The 23,223-nt window shown below is 46.6% G+C and overlaps 1 protein-coding gene across 1 annotated transcript; it reads right to left on the reverse strand.

Annotated features, from left to right (window-relative positions):
- Nucleotides 1–2,181: 2,181 nt before the first annotated feature.
- On the reverse strand, nt 2,182–22,374 carry TNMD (tenomodulin). Its single transcript, XM_073360843.1, has 7 exons — nt 22,194–22,374; nt 21,911–22,045; nt 11,971–12,111; nt 10,391–10,492; nt 7,949–8,102; nt 5,031–5,203; nt 2,182–2,778 (listed from the first exon to the last, which is right to left on the reverse strand). The coding sequence occupies exons 1-7, from the start codon at nt 22,239–22,241 to the stop codon at nt 2,569–2,571; spliced, it is 963 nt and encodes a 320-aa protein (XP_073216944.1). The 5' UTR covers nt 22,242–22,374; the 3' UTR covers nt 2,182–2,568.
- Nucleotides 22,375–23,223: the final 849 nt, after the last annotated feature.

A 23,223-nucleotide genomic window follows, 5' to 3' on the forward strand; every position in this document is an offset into this window, starting at 1 on the left:
CACCTGGGACCAGGAATTAGGTGCTTGGATGCCATGGAAATGAAAGTGGTATAAAACTCTAGTTCAGTGGAAATCTCTTGACACCTCCAGCCCAGTCTGTAAGCCAAGGAGATTTAGAGAAGCTTAAGAGATGTGGAGCTGAGGGTTTGGAGGCTCATTTGAATGGACCCACTAGACTTTTTAAGGTTTCTTAGCAGTAAGTGAGACTTTATGTTGTAGGAAATTCAGTAACTGTTATGAAAAAGAACAGTGGTAATGTAGTTTCAAGGTTTTATATAAAAAAAAAATGAAGCATGGGAGAGTGTATGCTAGTCTTTCCTACTTTATAAGGGTGTATTGCTCTATCCCCATTTGCCCATCCTCTACCATACCGGTCCTGTGGTCAAAACACTCCTCCTTTTACTAAAACAAGTGCTTTAAAGAGTGAAACAAAAAATCAAATGAAGAAAAAAAATAAGGGCTGTTAACTGTTAACCCATACCACTGCTACACGCTGAATGGATTTTGTATGTGATTAGTCCTGACAGCTTAAAAGTTGTATCTATTTCTTTGAAGTCAATGGGGACAGGGAGGAAGGTGGCCAAGGTACTTGGTTTTGTATCTATAGGGCCTTGTTCCTTTGAAGGAAGTAGAGGGGACATCCAAGTTGCTAGGCAATCTGCGTGTAGAGGAGAGATGATCCTATAGAAGCAGGGTGGTCAAGTGGATTGGGCCCTGGACTGCAGCTCAGGAGATGTGGTTCTGTTCCAACCAGCTGTCCCCTTTGGCAAGTCATATCACCTCTCTGTGCCTCAGTTTGCCCATCTGTAAAATGGGGATAATGATACTGACTTCCCTGGTAAACTACTTGGTGATCTCTGGGGTTATTTAAGAACTAGGTGGTATCATTGTGATTTAAAGCATTGGAGCAGGCAATACATCCCTGCCTCCCAGGGCTGGGAGGGTGAATTCCTTGATGTTTGTAAAGGGGATGAGCTCCTTGATGGGAGGTGCTATGTAGTACTGAGTATTATTCTTTGGTGACCTCTCTTTACATGGACAATGGGGCCCATGTATTGGCTTACCATGCCCTCATTTAGTGAGAGCTTCCTTGGAGTAGGTACTGCCCAACTTGCAGCCTCTGATGTGTGGAAGTTTGTCTGCCTCTTCCGTGATCCCCCATCCACAATCTGCTCAGGGTGGGACAGCAGTTTCAAATGGTTTTTCTTTACCTCTCAGCACTCAGGTTACCCCTCTTTGTAATTGCCCTGGCAGATGTAGATGCCCTATCGTTGTTCTGCAGATCTAACCTGCTGCTGATTGCTTAAAGCACTTAGTTGGTTGTGTCTGGCTTCCCTGTGCAGCGTGATTCCTCCTTGTGTACCTGCTTGTGGTTTAGTCCAGTGATATGGCTACTGTAGCATCTGTACCCTGCGCTCTTTCTAGGCCTCACAGCCACCTGGGCTGTGGAGGGAGGCAGTCATTCTGCACCAGCGATGCTGCACAACGTTTTTTAAGTAAGAATGTAGGAATTTACATCCTGGTCGGATCCATGGTCCATCTAGCCTTGTGACCTGTGGCAGGCAGCAGATGCTTTGGAGGAAAGTGTACAGCCCCCATAGTGGATAAATATGCAGTAACCTGAATGTAGGGGCAGTTTTTTCCTTAGGAATGGAAGTGAAGACTACTGTGTTCAGCTGGAAAGGCAGGGGGAATGTGAGAAGGCAGAATGCAATTGCATAAGCAGGAAACTGGCCAGGACTTGTGAGAAGTGTCATGGGCTATTTTAATGACTACAAATGGGATACCTGTTCCAGTATCTCAGCCAGATGAAGGCATCTACCACAGCCCCTAGCATCGCGCTGAGATGCTGACTTGGAGGGAAGAGTGCCAGCATGCGACCCCCCCAGCACCTGGATTTCTGATGAACTAAGTGCCTAGGGAGTCCTGGGAGGGTTTCTGTCTCTAGAGAGGTGCTGAGGGAATGGCCAGCTCGGTGTCGTCAATCTGTATGCGATCTCGCACAAACAGTGATATGGATACTGTGCTGTAACCCTCACTCGCCTTTGTATGACCGTAGCTAGCTGAGCCCAGCGAGGGACCTGCCACCTGAGCTCCACGTGTTAGCTGGCTCTGGAGCTGCACAGTGAGCTCCCTTGTCAGACCCACTAAGCAGCACAGACTGAGTCTAAATGACTTTCCTTTGCAATTGCTCATAGAAAACGTTTATTGTTTGGCTCCTTTCTTAGGACTAAACACAGATACAATCCTGTCCGTTCATCCTTTGCATGCTGTCCATGAACACTTCGCCGCAAGCAAGGGAACCTTAGGTCGCACCGGCTGTGCTCAGCAGGAGCTCAGATGCTGCAGGGACTGGCGCGGTATCGAACGGAATAGAACAGCAGGACAGGCGGGGCGCTCAGCCAGGAGTGGCTGGAGCACGCAGCAGGAATCAAGGAGTTAACAGCCTGCTTTTTACAGGCTTGTAATACAGGGAGGCTAGCTGAGCAGCAGCATACAATAGGGTCCCCTCTATACAGCCAGGGCATACATTGGTTATAGTTCCATTGCTTCAGCAGTTGTGTGGCCCTACACTCTCCCTAACATGCGTGCCACCCACCAGTTGCACGGCATGATGATTCTGCAGATAACCCTTCCTCCCTGGTAGCAGTAGGGATATGGGTAATAGCCCAGCAGAGGCTCGCACACCCGCTGGCAGTATCGGTTGGCGCGGCGACACTGAGCACAGCAGTAGCCTCGTTCATCCCACAAGGGGTGGAACTCAAGTCCGTTCTCCGTCTGGAAGAGAAAACAACCAGGAGAGGGTGGGAGGGAGAAAGTGTCGGGGGCAGAGCACAAACCTGGGGGCAGTTATGGGGAGCTGCTGCTGCGCCGCCGGGGTACTAGCCCCCACAAACGCTTGGGGGATGCTTATGCTGCCATAAATGCTGCCGTCAGATGAACCCAGCACCTATACCCCAGTCCAGTGGAGCACAGCCAGGCCCCAGGAGCAGCAGGGCTGGGAGGCCAAGCCAGATCTCTCCCAGCTCAGAGCTCAGCCCCTGGACACTCGTGATGGCATCTGACTAATCTGAACCCTGGAGCTCACTTTCTGCTTGTTGGCTGGTGGTTCATCCCAGCCTCCTCCCATCCCTTTCCTTTCCAGTCCTCTTGTTGCCAGCTTCATGCTCCCTATCCTCCAAGAGGGGGCCATGCTCCAAGAAGTGCTTCTGCCCCTTCTTTCCAATGGGCCTGCTGTGGGGAAGCAGCAGAGGGTACCAGGAGGGAGAGCAGAGAAGCAGCAGGCTGGGGAAAGCCACTAAGTCCCTGTGAGGAGAGGAGCAGAACCACTGGGAGCTTGGGAATGGGAAGAGAGGCAGAGCCATGAGGGACTGGGGAAGGGGGCAGAGTGTGGGTTGGGATGGTCATAGTATGTGAGTGACAAGGGGAAGAGGGCCCGTTCAGTAGTGCTTAAATTCAGGAGAGGGGCTTTGAATATTGGGAGACCCCTGAAATCTGACAGCATTTCTGAGCAGTCTGCTGGCTGGCAATGGAACGAGTGTTGGGTCAGAGGTTCGGGGCAGCACCCCAAAGTTCGGATGCTAGATCTGAGCTAACCGAACCCCTCTGGACTAAAGCACTCATGGATTCCAGTGCCTGGAGCACAGCAGGAACAGCTTTTCCCCGGTTCTCCAGGCAGGTGTGACCATGACAATCCGGGTTTTCTGAAGGTTCATTTTGGGCATGGTTCCAGGTTTGGATAGAGGTTTGAATCGGTTCTTATTTCATCTGGTTCTCTTTGGCCCTAGAAGGAACAGGACCCAAAGCAAGACGGTCAGCTTGTCTTAGAAATGCTGCTGCTTCAAAGTCTGAGCACAAGACTGAGAGCCAGGGATTTCTCAGGTGCAATCCTGTCTACGACTCGCTGGGCAAATCATTTAACTGTTCTGTGCCTCAGTTTCCCCAGCTGCAAAATGTGACTAATAATATTTCCCTCACTTATGGGGATGCAGTGAGGATTAATTAATTAATTAAACAGCACTTTGATACTATACATTGCTATATTGGTTTTGTTGTCCACACAAGATCCAGTGAGAATCTAGTAAAGTCACCCAGTGGTTACCTGAGTTATTCACCAGAACTGGGTAATTCTTGGGAAGAGGAGCAGGTGGTAATGCTGCTGCTGGGGGGATAGTCATAACATGGCTCCATAAAGGAGGGCATGAGCACATCACACAATTAACAGAGTCAATGTGAACATATGGAGGTGACTATTCTGGAATTTGAGTGGCTCACCAAGTCTTTGCATTGGTTGAAATTGCCGTTTGTAGTGCACCATTTTCTGTTGAGTTTGGTACTTCCTCAGCCCTCATCACTAATATCTGAGCACTCTGAAGTCACGAATGGGTTTTAGCCTCACGGCATCCCTGGGAGGTAAGGAAGCATATCCTCATTGTAGAGCCAGGAAACTGAGGCACAAGTTGGTTACTGAACTCCCCGAAGGTCACACAGCGAGTCTGTGGTTGAGCCAGGTCTTCTGAGTCCCAGGCCGGTGCCCTGCCCACTAGACCATGCTATCATAGATACTAAGGTCAGAAGGGACCATTAAGGTCGGACTAGATGATCATAATGGTCCCTTTTGACCTTACTATCTATGAATCTGCCCTAGTTCTCCATAGGCAGGTCAAATGTGACATTACAACCAAAGAACTGTGGCCTCTCCTATTATGAAGAAGGATTGCAGCTGTTATGCTGTGCTATGAGTTAACCATGTTTTGGGGACACTATGGGCATTAGCTCAAACAAACCCCCTAATTGGCATGACCATTTCACGCCATTCTAATGTCATCATCATTTATTGGGATTCTTGTTTTAATGCAGTGCTTTAATACCCTCTAAGGTGTTAAGAGTCACATGTCAGGGGCAGACAGAGGTCAGAAAAAGGTGATCACGTAGGCCAGATGATGTAGCTTGAGAGTGTTCCTACTGTTGAAGTTCAGCCTGAGAGTGAAATATTGACAGTTGCCCAATAATTATTCCCAAGGACTCACATAGTCATTTACGGGAAGATCCTCTTCAGTTAGCTGCCGGGCCCGGCGTTTGGTTCCTGGCCTTGCATCCTTATCTACATAGTGCTCATTCTGTCTTTCAGCCCCGTCTTGTTTGGTCACAAGGAACGGGACATCATCTTCCCCTCCATCTTCAAAGTCATGCAGCTCAGGAGCTAAGAGGAACAGTGGAAACAATCATTATAAACAACTATCCTGGAGAGATTGCAGGGACAAAAGTTGCAGGTGGCGTGCTCACCTCTAGCATAATATGGCACAAGGCCCCACTAAACCCAAAACAGCATTAAACCACGCCCAACATTGTAAGAACATTGGGTCAGAGCAATGGTCCATTGAGCCCAGTGTCCTGTCTTCTGACTGGTGCCTGATGCTTCAGAAGGAGTGGACAGAACAGGGCAACTTATCGAGTGATCCATCCACTGTTGTCCAGTCCCAGCATCTGGTAGTCGGAGGCCTAGAGACACCCAGGGCATGGAGTTGTGTTCCTGACCATCTTGGCTAATAGCCGTTGATGGACCTATCTTCTATGAATATATCTAATTCTTTTTTTTAACCCAGTTATACTTTTGACCTTCACAACATCCCCTGGCAATGAGTTCCACACGTTGACTGTGCATTGGGTGAAGAATTACTTCCTTATGTACATCCGCCTCTCTGTGCACAACACACGGACAGCTCCACGTTATACAAACTGGAAAGCTAGCAAAAAAAATGCCTGCAGTGTTGCTGTGAGAAGGAGCAGGGGGAGAACTTTGTCTCCAGCGAAAAGGGGTTCATTTCAGCTCACCTTCCCCCTTCCTTTGCACCAGTGTTTGGAAGAAGGGCTGTAAATTGACTCTCGTTATAGTGTGTATGGCAACACCCATTTTTTCATGTTCTCTGTGTGTGTGTATATATCTTCCTTCTGTATTTTCCACGGCATGCATCTGATGAAGTAGGTTTTAGGCCACGAAAGCTTATGCTCAAATAAATGTGTTAGTCTCTAAGGTGCCACAAGGACTCCTCGTTCTTTTAGGAAAGAGAGAGAGGCGAATGCTAAGGAAGAGAAGGCTCCACACCTGGGGTCACAGAACGTGCTGACTGCACCTGGGTGTTGTCTGCTGAGCCATCCCACTAGCTTACAGTTATTCTGGAGGATGCTGCAGGTATGTGCATGGAGAGAAGAGCGTTATACAGTCATGGGCCTTAATGGAATCAGACACTGGCCCATGGCACAGAGCGTCTGGTCTGCCAGCCCTTACAAACTGATATATTTTCAAAGCAAGTCACAGGAGATCCTGCCCATGGATGGGTTCTGTTGGGCACAAATGCAGATCTCTCTGATTTGACATTGTTCCTTCACAGTCCCACAATGGCACCAGCCTGTCTTGTGGGTGAGACCCACAAAAGGCTTAATCGTGCAGGGTGCCCCCTTGCAGAATGTTCAGCCAGTCAGAATTTGGTCAATGCTTTTATCGTAGCACTCTACATGCTGCAGGCAGCTGGCACGTGGGCAGAGGTAGTGGAAGCTGCTTTGACTGGGGCTGGGGAAGAGGAGAGTCAGGGGCAGCAGGAGGACATCGGGGTGGGCGTTCTGCATTGGGAGCAGAGGGAGGTGGGGGCAGCAGGGCAGAGGAAGGACAGTGGGGGTATCGGGATAGGAGGGGAGCAGGGTGGGGGAGAGGCAGTCGGGGTGTCAGGGATAGGAGTGGAGCACAGTGGATGGTTTGCATGGAGGAGGGGCAGTCAGGGTGTTGGGTAGGAGGGGAGTGGGAGAGGGAGTCTGCATGGGGGGAGGGGCAGTCCAGTGTCAGGGATAGGAGGGGAGCAGGGTGGGTGCTCTGCGTAGGGGGAGGGGCAGTCAGGGTGTTGGGTAGGATGGGATTGGGGTGGGTGGTTTGCATGGGGGGAGGGACAGTTGGGGTGTCAGGGATAGGAGGGGAGCGGGATGCGGGGTCTGCATAGGGGGAATTACTGAAACTTGGCCTGATCACCCTGCTTCCTACCTGCTCCCCAATGCCATGGCAGCCTCTCCAGCCCCAAGGGTCATGCTCTCGCCTCCTTCCCCAGCAGCCGCGGAGCCCAGCCTCGCCTGAGCACATCAAACAACTTGCTTGTGGCAGAGGCGGAAACGTAAATCATCCCCTCGAAGTTTCCATTGTGGGGGCCTTGTCCCCCCAAGCGCACTTTGGTTCCACCACCCCTGCCTGAGGGTGGAGTTCTGGTGAAAGCAGGAGACTCCAACTATCTGATCCTCCACTTTAACTGAGCTTCACAACAGAGCAGTTGTTTTTCTAACTGACCTCCACACTCTTGACAGTTATTACTCCGAACACAACAGTCACAGTTCTCTTTTCAATAATAGAACAGTATTTGCCGTTACTCTAGTACCTCTCATCACAGGCTCTCAACACTGCTTTAGAAAGGTAAGTGTTGTTATTATCACCACTTTACGGATGGGGAAAGAGACACCAAGTGGCTAAGTAACTTGCCTGAGGTCACGCAGTGAATCAGTGACAGAATTTAGTTGTCTTTGTTTCCATTCATCTGTTCTAGACACTGTTGACTTCCTTTCAGGTGCCAAAGAAATGTTTCTCTTTATTCCTGTGACAGAGGGTAGGCTGATTGAGGGCTGATAATGAAGGACAGATTGACTTTTTGCAGGGAAAAAGCCTAGCTAGTTATATTACATGGGTTGTTTTCTCATGGTGGTAGTAGTAAAGGATCTGTCCACATTCATTTCTCTGATTTATAACTCCACTTTGGAAACCTGTTCTGGGCCAGCTCGCAGCATACAAGATTTCAGAGAGAAAGATGGGAACTGTTCATTTGACTGCAAAGCTGTTCCTGGAGATGCGGGTTGGTTAACATATGACATCTCTTATGGGAGTCTGCAGGAGTGAGGGAAAAGGCAATTTTACCTGTGATCAGAGTTGGGTGGATCCAGTGTATGGTCACATTTTTGCAGATGTCAAAAATTTTGGAGCTCTTGAGGAATTCTTTGTTATCAATAGGTTTTTCCTCTGGAATCCAGACCATGGATTGCTCAAAGTAGGTTGTCATCACTTCATCTCCCTGAAAGAAGAATGAGGTGTCACCTTGGTGTGCTGGCATAGACCCTACCACCTTCCACGGCTTCTACCCCTCCTCAGATTCCTTTGCTAAAGACATGACTTGTTAAAACAGTGCAAAACATACACTCCCTGTTTTTAAAGCTCTATGGATTTTGCCTTACAGGTTTAGGGCCCCAGTTCTGACCTCTAGCCCTGGTGTACACTTAAAATTATGATCAAATGAGCTGAGTTGCTCAGGAGTGTGAAAAATTCACACCCCTGAGTGCCATAGTTAAACTGACCTAACCCCCAGCGTAGATGCTGGAAGAATTCTTCCATCAACCTACCTATTGCCGCTTGGGGTGGTGGATTACCTACATCGCCAGAAAACCCCCTTCCGTCAATGCAGGAAGCGTCTAACTACAGCTGCGTAGCTGTAGCATGTGTACTGTAGACATGGCCCCATGGAGTAAGCCCCATTGATTTTAATGGAGTTACTCTTGGTTTACACCTGTGGACGTGACAGCAGAATAATCAGGGACGTTGTCTCTTTCTATGCCTCCTGCAGTTCCTTTGCTTATCTGAGGGCTTGCCTATGCCACGAATGCTTTGCCAGCATAGCTCTGTCGGCTAGGGGATGTGGTTTTTTTCACGCTCCTAGCCAACAGAACTAAGCCTAACACTAGTTCTCCTTTCTCTCCAGTCACTTAGTGGGTATGTCTACGCTGCAGTCAGAGGTGAGACTGCAGCACATGTAGACATACCCGAGCTAGCCTGGAGGTAGCTTGCTCCAATAACACTAGCAGTATGGGTTAGCCACTCCGTGCCCAGGGTCCCAGATGGGCTCGTACAACCCATGCTGCCGCTTGTGTTGCTGCAGATCCACTGTTGTTGTTATTAGAACTTGGTAGATCAAAGCTGACTTGGGTATGTCTACGTGTGCTGCAGTCACATCACACCTCTGATTGCAGTGTAGACGTACCCAGTCTTGCTTCAAGAGCCTTCTCCACTGCAACTAATGCCATTTGGAACAGCCTTCTGTATTCCCTGATTCATCAATTCTCCAACTCCTTTCAAATCTCAGATTAAAACATCTCCTTTCTCCCTTGTTCATTCCTCTTAAATTCTCTCTCCTTCTGTTACTGATTTTGTGGTCAAGCACTTTCATTTATTCCTCACAAGATGCCTTTGCACAACTGTTTTCTGTCATTTATACCAGATGTGTCTCCTATTACATTATTCTGTACTGTATTTTGGCATGCAGATTTTATGAACGAGGCTATAGAACAGAGTATTGCATTGGATTGCACCAAGCTATTTACTAAATGCCCACATATATACAGAATGCTGGCATGCTATTTATTATTTACCATTGCTAAACTACACAAAAACCCATCACAACAGCCCTCAAAGGGGCTACGCTCCCCTTCAGATTTTGATCTGCTTTAACCACCATCTATTTATTATTGGGATATTGGGTGGAGGAGAGAAATGATTGCTGATCAGAGTATCCAAGTGTGTGTTTTTCTTAGCTATGCAGCCATGCACAGAAAGAAATTACTAGATCTTAAATTTTAGTTTATCACACTGGGTTTTCCCTTTCTCTTCTCTATCCTGGGAAATACTGTTTCGGTAAAGATTAAAAAATCATAGTTATTTGATGACCCAAAAGCTCTACTAGATTCTCACGAAATATCCAAAGAATCTGTGATTGAAAACTCAAAGGGAGAATGCCACCCAGAATTTAGGCCCTGATTCAGGAAAGCCCTTCTGCACATGTGTAATTTTAAGCACATGATTAAATTTGGTTGGCTACAATGGGATTTAAGTACATCCGTAAGTACTTTCCTGAATCAGGGCCTTACTGATTCACTGTTGCCTAAATGTGGCTGCTCTTGTTATTTAATGACCTTTGCATAATTCTCTCACAGAGCACTAGGCAGATCTTTCTGGGAGAACTCATTAGACTGACTGCTAGCGTCTGCTAATCCTGAGCTGCCGTGTGGCCTTTTAACTACAACAGGATTATTGTTCTTGATTCTTGGTATTGTACTGATTGGATTTTGTCTGTCTTCTGTCTGATCCTGTCTCTTTGAATTGTCGTTTTTACCAACAATCCTCTGAAACAGGATAATTTTATGAAACCATCGCAACGCTCATTCTTCCATAATAGCAAACTGCCAGTAAACGACGGAGCAGATGGAATTCCAATGAGAACATGCTCTGATTCCTAGATGAAACTAGCAAAGTCAGCTTCACATGGGGTGGTTTATGCAGATTTTTATTTTATTTTATTTTTTATTTACATACCTCAGGTTCCTGTATCTCAGCCTCCATAGTTTCAGGTATTACTTTAATCTGAGTTTTGATGAAGCATTTTTGAAGTCCTCCAAAAAAGATGCCGGTTATTCCCTAAAAGCAACAACAGCCAGGCAAGTGATATGTGAAAGTTTAAATAGCAGCACAAGGAGAATCTCACTGGATCACAGTTTAGTTATGTTTTTTGTTAGTTTTTGTGTAAACTCTCTTCAGCAATGGTGCTAAGATGTACTAAAAAGATCTCCTAAAGGGTTTGGAGAATGGTGCTATTTACAAATAGCTGAAGGAAGGGATTAATAAAACGCGGTCCTGATACCCATTTCTTTGTAACTATCACATGCTTTAGTCATCACAAATAAATGAATAAAGTATAATCTGGCCATTCTGAATATATGAATCTTCAGCCTTTAACTCTTGCTAGATGATTAGATGAAGATTTCAGGACATGTCACTGAACGGAGTATTTCCCTAGGAATTATAATTAGGTTTCATATTGATCTTATCTTGTCATGAGGTTTTAATGCTCTCCTGACAGACAAACATGCCATTTTTTTGTAGATTTACTACAGTCACATTCATCTGCAAGGATACATCCAATGACTAGATCTTGTTTTCATGGAACATCACCATCCCCATGGTGAAGACGCACCAGTATTAAATGCCCCTGAGAGTCAATGGGAGAATAGCATCTTTCCTTATGAAGGATCTCCAAAGTACGCTGTGGAGCGGCATCACTCACTCAGCCAATGAAATGGGGCTAACTTGAGCAGCATTACACAAAAGCTTTTAGGACTTGATCTCCCTGAGTCCTAATCCAACAAAGATCTTAATCACGTGCTTAATTTTAAGCACATTATTAGCTACAGTGAAGTCAAGCTTGCATAGGGTAAGTGAACACTAACTCTGCAATGGAACTGCAGAGGGAATTCAAAAAGGTGGAACAATAGGACTAAGAATTTGGATAGGGTGTGATAGTTAATATATGGGAGAGCATGGTCTAGTGGTTAAAGTACAGGCAGAAGTGGGAATCAGAAGACCTGGATTCTATTTCTGGCTTTGCCACTGATATGCGGGGCAGTGTTGGACAAGTCACTTAACCTGTCTATGCCTCAGTTTTCCTATTTGTCTAATGGGGGTAATTGTATTTACCTCTGGGGGTTATTATTCAGTTATTGCAAAATACTTGGAGATCCTCAGCAAAAATTCTCTAGCTCCCAACTCTTATTTGTGGAGGTGTCCTATCCAACTATTTGTCCAGTCTTATCCTTGCTTAACATAAGAGAACTGATTAGAGAAGAAAATACCCAGTGTGAAGTGGCTTCAGCATAGATAGCAGTAAGTTTCCCCCCTCCACACTGGGTGTCTTTGCTCTGACTATGAACAGTGGTGCCAGTTATGATATTGACACTTTCCTACAAGAAACTGGACTGAAACCGCAGGCCCCTGAAAACTCATCTGATGGTAATAATGCCCTTAAATCACTCCCTGAGGGCTTACAGATAAAACCGCCACTGTGTCTGGACCATCTGGTTGCCTCGTTGTAGAAGGTTTAGAAAAATGGGCATACTTACGTTTTTAAAGTCATGTATTTCTAAAATTTCCTCACTGCCATTTCCAGATCTGAATGTCTCTGTTCTGGTTAGAGGATCTATCTCCATCAGAATCTTCTTTTTCTCCCCATGGCTAAAGAATGTGTGCTCCAGATCATATATCTGGGAGGACAAGAAATATATGCAGAGGCAGTCAGGTCCATCCCAATGTTTTATTTTTTGTTGATTTAGCAATTAAAAAAACCCCTCTGTTGTGTTACACTGGTTTTGTACCATAGTTTCTGCAGATGGTTATAAAAGTTCGTAAGCACCAATGCCAAAGGGCCAGAGCTTTGGAGCAGGGGTTATCTCTGTTTTCAAGTATCTGCTGGTTGCTTTTACAGCTGCTCTGCTCACCTTGGGCTCAATCCTACACTCCACTCCCAGCAAAATACCTTAAACCTTCATGCTTGCATACAGTGGCGACAGATGTTACAGAAAAAACGAAGATAGATAGATGGCCTTTAACACAAGCCAGGAAGTCAGGATCAGACCCTCAGGCCATTCATGTATTAGTAATGGGTGTACTTCAAAAGTAATTATCCCACAAAGTGTTGACCCAGATTTTGGGGGTTTGGTTTGGCCCAATACACAGATAAAGCTTACTTGCAAAAACTGAATCCAGATCTGGATTTCAAGCTCTCCAAAGTTACTAGGAATTGCCAGAACTGACTAGTCTAGTGTCCTTTAAATCAAAATAGGCCAGAACCTGCTGCTTTGGAGAAAGGTGCAAATGGACAATTTAGAATAACTTATCCAGAGGGAAAGTTTCTCACTAACTCCCTTAGTTAGCAGTTGGCTCGTGTCTGATGGGTTTATATCTCTTACTTTGTAAATTTTATCTCATGTAAGAGTGGATGTTTTCATTCTTTGTATCAGTGTATGATTGTATTTTTAACCTGCTAAGCTCTTGGCTTCAGTAGGATCTTGTGGCAGTGAGTTTCACAGGTCAACTCTGCGCTGTTTGAGAGAGAAATTTAGTGTAGTAGTTTTAAATCTGCAGCCTTTTAATTTGATTGAATGTTACCCTGTTCTTGTATAATGAGAGGGGTGAAACAGGAGCTCACGAAATAGCCTTTTCATTCTGTCACGCACTTTCAGTCAGAGGCATCTGGCTCTAGAATGTACCTTTTTCCAACACAGCTGGAATCAGGTGACCTGCAGGCACCTGGCAAGGCCTAGTTATTCTCCTGGGCCTCTGAGAAGATGGGTAAGTCAGGTAAGTAGATTAATGGGAGGGGAATGATGAAGGTTAATGGGCTGCGTGGGTGAGGAAGGACTTGTTGATATTGGTTCTGTTTGCTGTTGCTGCACATGCATTTTATATAATGATGTTGTGTGACAGGCAGATTTTTTGTCTATAAAGTAATTCCAGGGTGTCCCCACTGGCTCCTGGTGTAATGCTAGATTCATTATTCACTCCAGTCCCCACTAGGGGACTCCCTACACCTTCTAGAACTCTGTTTCCACTAGCACAGGCCTGGTCTACACCAGAAAATAAAGTTGGCTTAACTATATCGTTCAGGGGTGTGAAAAATCCAGACCCCTGAGCAGCATAGGTAAGCTGACCTAACCCTCAGTGTAGACAGTGCTAGGTGGATGGACGGATTCTTCTGTTGACCTCGCTAGTGCCTCTCGTGGAGGTGGATTACCTACGCCAATAGGTGAACCCCTCACGTGGGGGTAGGTCGTGTCTACACTGAAGCGCTACAGTGGTGTAGCACTTGCAATTTGAATGTAGACAAGCCTAACATCCTTTACCTGATGTTGACTGTTCAGGTGCTAGTGTAGACAAGTCTAACCCGTTCTCAACTCTATGCCAAGATAGCCTACTCCTGGCTGACAATGGGTGTGCTAATGTAGACAGGGTTTAGGAGCAGGGATAAAACCTCATCTTCCCACACACTTCAGTCCTCTCACTCTCAAGGCAGTGGTGGATTAAGGGATGATTTAGCAAACTGGCCAGTCCAGGTCCTGTGCTCCCAAGGGGACTCCATCCCCCCAGCACAACTGAGGTTGCACACAGAGAGAACCAGTGGCTCACCTGTGCCTCAAGTCCTGCATCATGCAGATTGAGTAAGACTTGCGACAGCTTCCTCCAGGGCCCATTGACACCAATGCTGTATCAGTCAGAGGGGGCACTGCCAATGCCAAGCAACAGGAGATGCTCCTCCCCAACCCTTGGGCTCAGCTCTGTGCTAGGAAGGTTCCCTGTGGTGTGGGCCCAGAAGCAGGAGTTCAGTAGCCTCTTCCCTCCCGACCAACTGTTAAAGCTGAGCCCTTCCACTGCAGACAGCAGACTGTTAAATAGCAGCAAATGCCTTGTGACCGGCCATGGAGGTAGGCAGGGACCCTTTCACTCTGGCTGGTGGTGGGACCACAGCTAAGGTGACCAGATGTCCCAATTTTGTAGGGACAGTCCCAATTTTGGGGGCTTTTTCTTATATAGGCACCTATTACCGCCCGCCCCCTGTCCCGATTTTTCACACTTGCTATCTGGTCACCCTAACCACAGCTGCCTGTCCTGAGTGTAGGGATTTGCAGAACAGCAGGGCTGGGCCAGATCATTTCATCCTCTCTCTCCACTTACCTCCCTCCCTTACCCACAGCATGCTGGGATGGAGGTTCAGCTACCCCTGAAAACGAGGGAGGTGCAGTGCTATATAGGAAGGACAGACTGGAGTGGGGGTGAGTCTGGGGGAAGGGGTCAGAGTAGAAAGATCTCTAGGAAGAAGGCCAGAGCTGAGACTCCTTCCTTCTCCTCAGAAGGTGCCTGAAGCTGGCTATACCTTAGCCCTTTGCCTTGGACTCGTCTATAGCCAGTCCCACCTTACCCCATTACTTTAGCTGAGGGAAACCCTGCTCTGTGTGTGCTTGGCCTTTATGGGGGTGGGGGTGTCCTTTTCATCTTGTTCCTTTTTAAATGGTGTGTAAGCTCCATCCAAGCCTGCAGAATCCTTGCCAGCTCCTGTTGTGTCTGTCTGTCCTCTGTCCAGCCGTAAGGAAGACGATGAAACACTGGCACTGTGGGAATGGAATCTTAGGCGGAGATGTCATGGTGGTGATCCCATAGCTAAGGGTGTGCACTAGATAATGGGGTACAAGAATCTTAATAAGTAGGGCCAATGACATGCATGAGGTTTGGAGGAATGGGCACTGTACTGTTGTCCCTTTGGTCAAGCAGTTAGCCAATACTGGGGCCTTGTGGGTTTGTTTCCGCCAGAAGGAGAAATGGATCATATGCGTCTGGTATGTTCTGTGGTGCAATCCTATTTATTTACAGAGCACATGCTCTCAGTCCTGTGGCCCTGAACATATCAGGAGCAAACTGCAGCAGGCAGTTGCCTTTCTCACAATTTCCAAGCCTGTCCTGTGCCCCAAGGAGCTCCGTCTCTGCTCTCTTTCTGAGCCATGCTCACCACTGCATCTCTGGCTGTGTCTGCTGGCTTCTTGCCTCTCACACAAAAGCAACCCCCTAGCCTTTGGGTTTGCAGTTAGTCCTGTGGAAACCCCACAGCCCACTTGGGCAGTCGTATCTATTGTCTCCAGTTATCACTCCATATAAAGGGGCTTAATTGCTCTTTCCTTTTAGCCTGAAAGAAGGGTGTAGAAAGGTCTGTGATGGTCTACAGAAGGCAGTTATGAACACCTTCCAGCATAACCGTATGTTACATGCCTTGTACCCTCCCTGTGCTGAAATGGGCGAACAGAGAGTTAATAAAAAGAAAAGGAGGACTTGTGGCACCTTAGAGACTAACAAATTTATTTGAGCATAAGCTTTCGTGAGCTACAGCTCACCGCATCGGACGTGTATCTCTGATACAATCTGTATTACTCTTCACAGGTACCTGCTTGCTGCTGTTGCCAGCTTTTGGCAGCCCTCTTGTCTCTGTTGTTGTGTGACTCTTAAGGGCTGAATAGTAGAAGATGCTATTTGAAGCATACAAATGATCCTCCTGGAGCAGTTAAAGCAGGTGAGTTGTCTTCGAGATTCTCCTTCAAGGATAAAACAGTGTCTCTCTAAAGAGAGTCCTCAAGCAAAGCACACAGAAACCCCTGAAGAGCCAAGAGGGGAAAAGACAGTACTCCCGGTGCCTGGACGCAATCTGTTCTCTAATTCAGCAGCAAGGTGGAGGGATGCATGGTTTGGGGAGGCAAACACTCCTCTTATCCCTGCAGAAAGCCCTTCTAGGGCAGGTCAGTGGCACAGGGGGTGTGGGGTAGAATCCGAGGAGCTTTCACTGCTGCCCCTGCGGAATGTCCTGTCTGGATAAAAGTAGCACTTGGGTCTCCAGGGCTGCTGTTACAGGTGCCTTTCTGGAGCTCTCTATCCTTTCTTATGAATGACCGAAAGCTGGCTCAGGGGTCTGGTAGGGGGCTGCACAGCTCCTCCCCCACAGACTGACAAGTTGCAGCCAGTCTTCACCACCCTGTGGCTGGTCAGTGGCCTGTACGAAGTAAGATTGGAGGGTCCCCATCCAATTCCCAGGAGAAACACGTCCACACACAGCTGGGAGGATCTGGCATCCTGTTGGCATTCTCAGCAGAGGCCAAAGACTGGGTGGGGATGATGGGAGCTTGCACTGGGTTGTACTCATTCTGTGGATAAACAGAAGCTTGTGTCTCCAGGGCTATCAAAGGAACAATCCTCATGGAGCCAAATCCTAAGCCCGGGCAGCCTGACTGTGCAGAGAGGCAGGAAAAGGGCTTTTATTAATAACAACACCTAATTCTTATATTGTGCTTTTTGTCTGTAGGGTCAAAGCCCTTTACAAAGGTAGTCAGTATCATTATTGCCATTTTACATATGGGGAAACTGAGGCACAAGGCAGTTAAAGTGACCTGCCCAAGGTCACACAGGCAACCAGTGGCAGAGCAGGGAATAGAACCCAGCTATCCTCAGTCCCAGTCCAATGCTCCAACCACACTGCCTCTCACTTTAAAAATTAAAATGCATTAAGAATATTCGGTGCCTCCCTGACAATCATAAGCATCTCTCGATAGCTAGATTCAGAATTTTTTAAAATATACCCGCTGTTAGATTTTAATGTATGGAAAAATTAGGTTAAAGGCTAGAAAATGTTGAAGTGCTGCCTGCTCAGAGAGACAAAATACGGGCTGTGCTTTAAATCATCCACGAAAGAATCTGAAACCATACTGTAGACTTACTTTAGAATCCCCTTCCGTTTCAGGGGAATGATTTTTCCTGTGAGTTTGGCCAAGTAACCCATTCGGAGGCTTGGCTTCGCTGCACATTTTTTGGAGAGTTGTGAAATTTTTAATTGGGCTCAAGAGATACTGATAGTTTTGAGAGTCATCTCAGAATTTGTATGCGGAACCAGCTCTCCGCACTGTTAATCATTTCGGTTTGTTGTCTTGTCATCTTTGTTTTGTCCATGTAATGCTACTAAATGGCAGGTTCAGGTTATTTCAGTGTTACTGTATGATGGTGGAGTGCATGGCTCCAAAGGAAAATTGCAAAGGGGAAAATTGGTTTGTTGCTACTTTTTTACTTCTTAAAGTCCCATGAAGAGACTCAGAAAGGCTTTTTTTTTTTTTCAGATGGGTTTTGTTACTCTTGATTTTTTTTTTTTTTTAACATTAGAAATTCAACCCTTGCATACCCTGATTTTCCAGGAAGACTTGATGGACTGCTGGAGAAAGAGTTGTCTCATGAGATCACTAGCGACTGGAATCAGAGCGGTTGAGAGGAGAAAGGATGTTTGGTCAGGCTGTTTAAATCTGCTTTGCTTTTGTTAACACACATGTTACTTCAACATCTACCAAATCATTGGGAAAAAAAATCTTTCTTTGCAAAAGATTAAAAAATGCATCCTCCTTCAATTGAGGACTGGTCTCAAGTCCTCCAGCAAACTCAAAATCAAGAGCTGATATTTCTAACATTAAAATAACCCAAACAAGTAGGAAACTCCCCCCAAACTTTTCTGGCTTTCATTTTACATTACAATGAAGCCCAAAGGGCACACACACAACATTCCTTTTCTTTGCTGGCCACTTCTGTTTTAATAATTAAAAGACCGGGGTCTTTTGTCTTTCCTGCTAGAAATGTTTTCTTTTTGACTCTCCACTGTAATGTTAAATGGCTCCTCCTGAGCACTTTGTAATTTCCTTATTTTTTATTATTTAGTCTCCTAGATGTTTGTAAGTAATATTTCCATCCCTAGCGGCTTGGCCCTTTATGCATTTGGGTAACATTGCGCCCTTACTTTTGCTTTACCCCTGCCTCTCTGTGCAGCGGTAGCTGTGAGATACAGTAGTGATGTTTATGTTGTGCAGTCCATCCCCCGTAAGCTTTCATTTAAGCGTGGTGAAGACCTTTCCTGAAAGGGTTAACAGCTTGTGCTCCCATTGTGTGGCTGGCAAGCTTTGTGTAACTAGAGGAACAGTAGAGACTCTGTGAGGTCCCAGCAGCAGCTTGGAGATGTGTGTGTGGCTTTTATTTCTTTTTGATGATAAGAAAATAAACTTTCAGGAAGTGGGACACTTCCTATCTGAATAGAACGATCACACTTGGGGCCTGGACTGTTTGACAGTTTAAAAGTGCATTGTGCTTTGAAAAAATGGTCTTCACACTGTAAAGCTAGGCGTGTTTAAAGGGGAGTCTCTTTCTTGACCAATGCCTTTTGGATCTGTGGAGAGACCAGGTGGGTGAGGTAATATCTTTTATTGGACCTGTGTCAGCCAGACCCATCCCCGTAGAGAGAGAGCTGCACTGGGCACGCATCTCCAGGGATGGGGCCTCTAGTACCACGACTCATAGAATCATAGAATATCTGGGTTGGAAGGGACCTCAGGAGATCATCTAGTCCAACCCCCTGCTCAAAGCAGGACCAATCCCCAATTTTTGCCCCAGATCCCTCAATGGTCCCCTCAAGGATTGAACTCACAACCCTGGGTTTAGCAGGCCAATGCTCAAACCACTGAGCTATCCCACATGTAGGTCTATTGTTCTCCAGGCCTTTACGAGATTAACGGAGTCCTTTCTGCACTTCACCAAACTGTCACATCTAAGCCACTGGAAATCAGTGTCAGGATGAGGTTAATCTATTGCTGCTGGGGCTTGACCTGGAGCTTCTTGCACTCCAAATCAGTTGCTATGTCAGGAACTTTGGTGAGTGACGTGCTTGAAGTCCTCATCCTCTCCTTCGTCTGCTAGACAAAGGGCCTGATTCTCTGTTGCCCTTGGGCCCCTCTGGGCCTAGGACAGGTGTAAGTTGGGTTGCCATCTTGCCGCAGCGCCGAGTGTGTGGGGTGGCTGTGACCAGGGTGGAGGCAAGTTGTGGGTAGGGCAGGAGAGGAAGGAGGTAGATTTGGTGGTGGGAGGGGACATGGCTGGGGAGGACTAGTACCCCGGTGATTATGCACCTCTGCAAAGCCCCACAAAGGCTCCTGAAATATGGGCACAAATTAGGACAATCCTCGGGGCAGCCCTAGCTTGCAGCAGGGAGTGGCCCCTGACTAAGGGTGGTATAACCTGCCCCCTCTATATCTCTGCTGGAGTCTGTGTCACAATGAGTTCATAGTGCTCTTTGCTACGGCAATTGTTGGCTGACTAGGCCAGGGCCCCTTTCACTGCCCACTGCTAGCTAGGTAGCTCCCTGGAGGTCAGCATAGCAGCCGAGGCTAGCTCTTCCCGAAGCTCAGAGAATTCGATGGCGTTCGAGGTATGATCCACATGTCCCCAGGCAGGAGCTCTGTGCCCAAACAAATGCTGTCATAGCAGGACTCTCAGCCGTACTCAGTTACAAACCTACTGCTTGGCAATGGGCTTATGGCCGCAGATGATTGGAATGAAAATATCTCTACCAGATGTCGGCTCTGAATCACAGCAGCTTATTTTAAACAGATGTAGTCAAGTAAAGTAACAGAGGCAAGACCAGGCTTCCAGGCAGCCCCAGAGCTGACACAAGCATTGCAAATGCCCACACATGCAGCACCAGAGCCAGCTCACAAGAGTTCCTCCCATCAAGCCCCTTGCATCCCCCCGACTGAACCTCCTCTCACCACCCCTTACTGCGCAGAGTGAAATTCAGCCCTGCACAGTGGGTGCGAGGCCTGTGTAGGTACCACTGCAATCCCCCTTCAGCCCTGGGGCAAGGACTGAAGGGCGGCTCAAGCAGTGCCTAGGTCTTGCACAGGCCCTCTGTGCTGAGGTGAGTCTTGCCCACAGGGTGAGTCTGAGAGAGCTGGGCTTCTAGCCCATGACCCAGGTTTCCCACATTGTGCTCAAGACAGCAGCTCCTGATAGCTGGTTCAGCGAGCTCCAACCCCAGGCTGTCTGTACTGGGACTTTATCTGCAAACAGAATCCTGGTGGGAGGGGGCAAAAGGACAGGGGAAGGCAAAGACCAGGCACAAAGCGGCTTGTTGGTGCCGAGGTCCATGTTCTTGCTTCAGGGTTTACATTCCCTGCTAGGTGTTTACGTGGGTTGTGATAAGTGGTGTCTTTTCAACATCTGAGGTCAGGACTTGTGCCTGGCAGACAGACCCCTCTCAGTGGGACACATGACACCCATCTGCTTGTGGTTCCAAGTATGAGTCCGGCTTTCGGCGTGAGTGAGCCCGGGGAGCAGTCTTGCAAGCTATGGTACCTATCCAATTTTGAGAGAATGCCTAATATAGAAACTCCTCCCCACAAGGGGGCAAGGATAAAGCACAAGCAGCTTGTTGGCTTAGAGGTTAGCAATCTTGCTTAAGATGTGAGAGGCCTGAATCGGGGCCATAGACTGGCTAAAATAAAAAGAAGGACTTCCCCTTACTGTAAATCTGAATGCCCATCAAACATGTTGCAATTCCCCTTCAAAGAGGTGTTTAATGCACACATATAATAACATTCCTGCCTCTAAAGTTTTGTATTTTGCATATTGTAAAACTAATAAAAGTATTATTAAAAAATTATAAGATCTGCAGTCTTTGTGCTTCAGGGTATGAACTGGTCACCAGCTGGGGTCCTCCTTGGAGCAGATCTTCATCTAAAGCACCTGGCATTGGCCACTGTTGTAGACAGGATAATGGACTCTATGGACCACAGAGACCTGTGATGGTGTGTTAGTTGTTATGCTCCTAACTGGTGGGGTAGGAAGATGGTGCAGGAGGAGGTTCAGGTTTGGAGGGGAAGGTAGCCAGCCTATCACATGTAGATTGGCTCCAAAATACATGCCTTTCTAATCGCTGCTATTTGAATATCTCATCAAACAGGAAATATGTGTCTAAGGATAATGATCCTATAAAAGTGGAATTCCCCCAAGGAACCAAGAAATATTGAGGTAGTGGAGTCAGCAGAGTTACACTTTGGCCCTTGATGTGGTTTTATTTCAATCTACTTTGTGCTACTCTAGATATGCACAATGGGGATAAGAGGACTACAGGCTGAGGAACTGAAAATAAATGAACACAATCCAGTTAGCAGAAACTCCTCTGAAAGCAAGTCTGTCTCATCGTCCCTTAACATTGCAAACACATTAAAGTAAGAAATATAAATCATGACAATCAATCATTCTGGATTCCAGCTTCCTCTCCTCTTTATGTGATGGCATAATGACTTTTCCACCAGTTTATGGTAAGATAATTGAAACAAAATGGAAAATAGTTTTGTACTTGTCATAAAATTTGCTGCTGGTGAAATAAAGTAATTTTAACTCTTTATAGCTGAGATCCCATCTGGTGCAATTATTAATTATGAAAATATTCCACTAAAAACACTAAAGACTAGATCTGAATAATGAAAAGAAAAAGGTCAGCATGAATATTCTGTAGTGTAAGAAATGTTTATCACAATATTGTATGGATTTTTAGAGTGAGCAGTTAGCAGTATTGATAGATATAATATTGTAGAAAGATTGCTTGATCTCACTGTGTAGAATTGACACACTAAAATACTGGATCAGTGAATATTTACTTACTTTTTTAGGTGACGAGTTCCAGAAATATTTGACACCAAAAAATATCAGAATAAGAAAAATCACCAGTACGCAGAAGAGCAATCCACAGATCTTGTATCTTTTGCAGATCTTCTTTCTTGTCTTAGATGCTTTTGCCTAATTAATTACAAAACAGCAATATCCAGTGGTCTGCTTATCATTCCAAAGAGTGTTGAATACACATATATATCAGACAGCTATTATGCTCTAGGTAATAAATATCACATGGGAAATTCTACAACGGTAAAGAAAATCATTAACTTACATCTAGAAAGTGACAGACCTCGGGGCTCTCCTGAGAATTCTTTTCCATGGTCTCGAAGTAAAATTTCCTTCTCTCTCTGTGTGTGTAGAGAGGTCGGAGAAACCACTGCTGAGGTGGAGTTACAAATGATCAGGACTGCACATGCCAGTGAGGAGAAACTCTGTGCTACAATGACTCCAATATGTCATGCTGAAGCCTGCTTTACTACAGGAGTCTATAATGCACCAGTCAAAGTGTGGATATGTGTGTGGTGCCTATTGCATCTGTGCTGGTGTTGAGGTGTACGGGGTGCAAGTGATTGCCCTGTGGGTTGGGAAAGTGACTGAGGGTGAGCTATAATACAACAGCTTTCACTCTGTACCTACAGAGGCAGTGGATAAGCATTTTATACGCTTACTAAAACTGGGCAGCCAAAGAGTTCTGCCCTATCACCCCCCCTCTTTCTCCCTTTGTTTCACCTTTCCAGCTGTGCCTCACATCAGCTTTTTCAGTAAATCTAATGTTGCCCCTCCCATCCCATTCTAACTCTCTCCCTCCTGACACCTGGGTCTTCTGTGAGCTGCTTAACTAGACCAGTCAGGGCCAGCCAGTGGAGTTCTGGATCAGAGCTGGCGGTGAGGTACCGTAGCCCTTGCTGCATGTGTGTTTATTAAGGGCACTTCAGAAGCAGCCCCTTGGTCCTTTCTGCGGCCGTGGAGCTGGGAGATGAAATGGGGGTGCCCTCGCTGATATCTGGCTGCCGGTTGCTTTGGAGCCCCCCAGTGGAATGACTACAGCATCTAGGACACTAGAGTAGCACTCTGCCCCTCCTGGATCCTTCGTCTGGAAGCACTAGGTCAAATTCAAGTCTGGTGTAAATAAACGGAGCTCCATTGACTTTAAATGGCATCTGCTTCGACTAGGCACTGAATGCTGAACTGTAATGCAAACATGAAAATGGAGGTAAGCCTGGCAAAATGCACCAATGGCCCCACTGCCCCCAAACCCCCCAGCTTCGGGGCATTCAGTATAGAAACAAGTTTTAACTACC

This window comes from Lepidochelys kempii, chromosome 9 (genome assembly GCF_965140285.1).
Source record: "Lepidochelys kempii isolate rLepKem1 chromosome 9, rLepKem1.hap1, whole genome shotgun sequence".
NCBI lineage: Eukaryota > Metazoa > Chordata > Testudines > Cheloniidae > Lepidochelys > Lepidochelys kempii.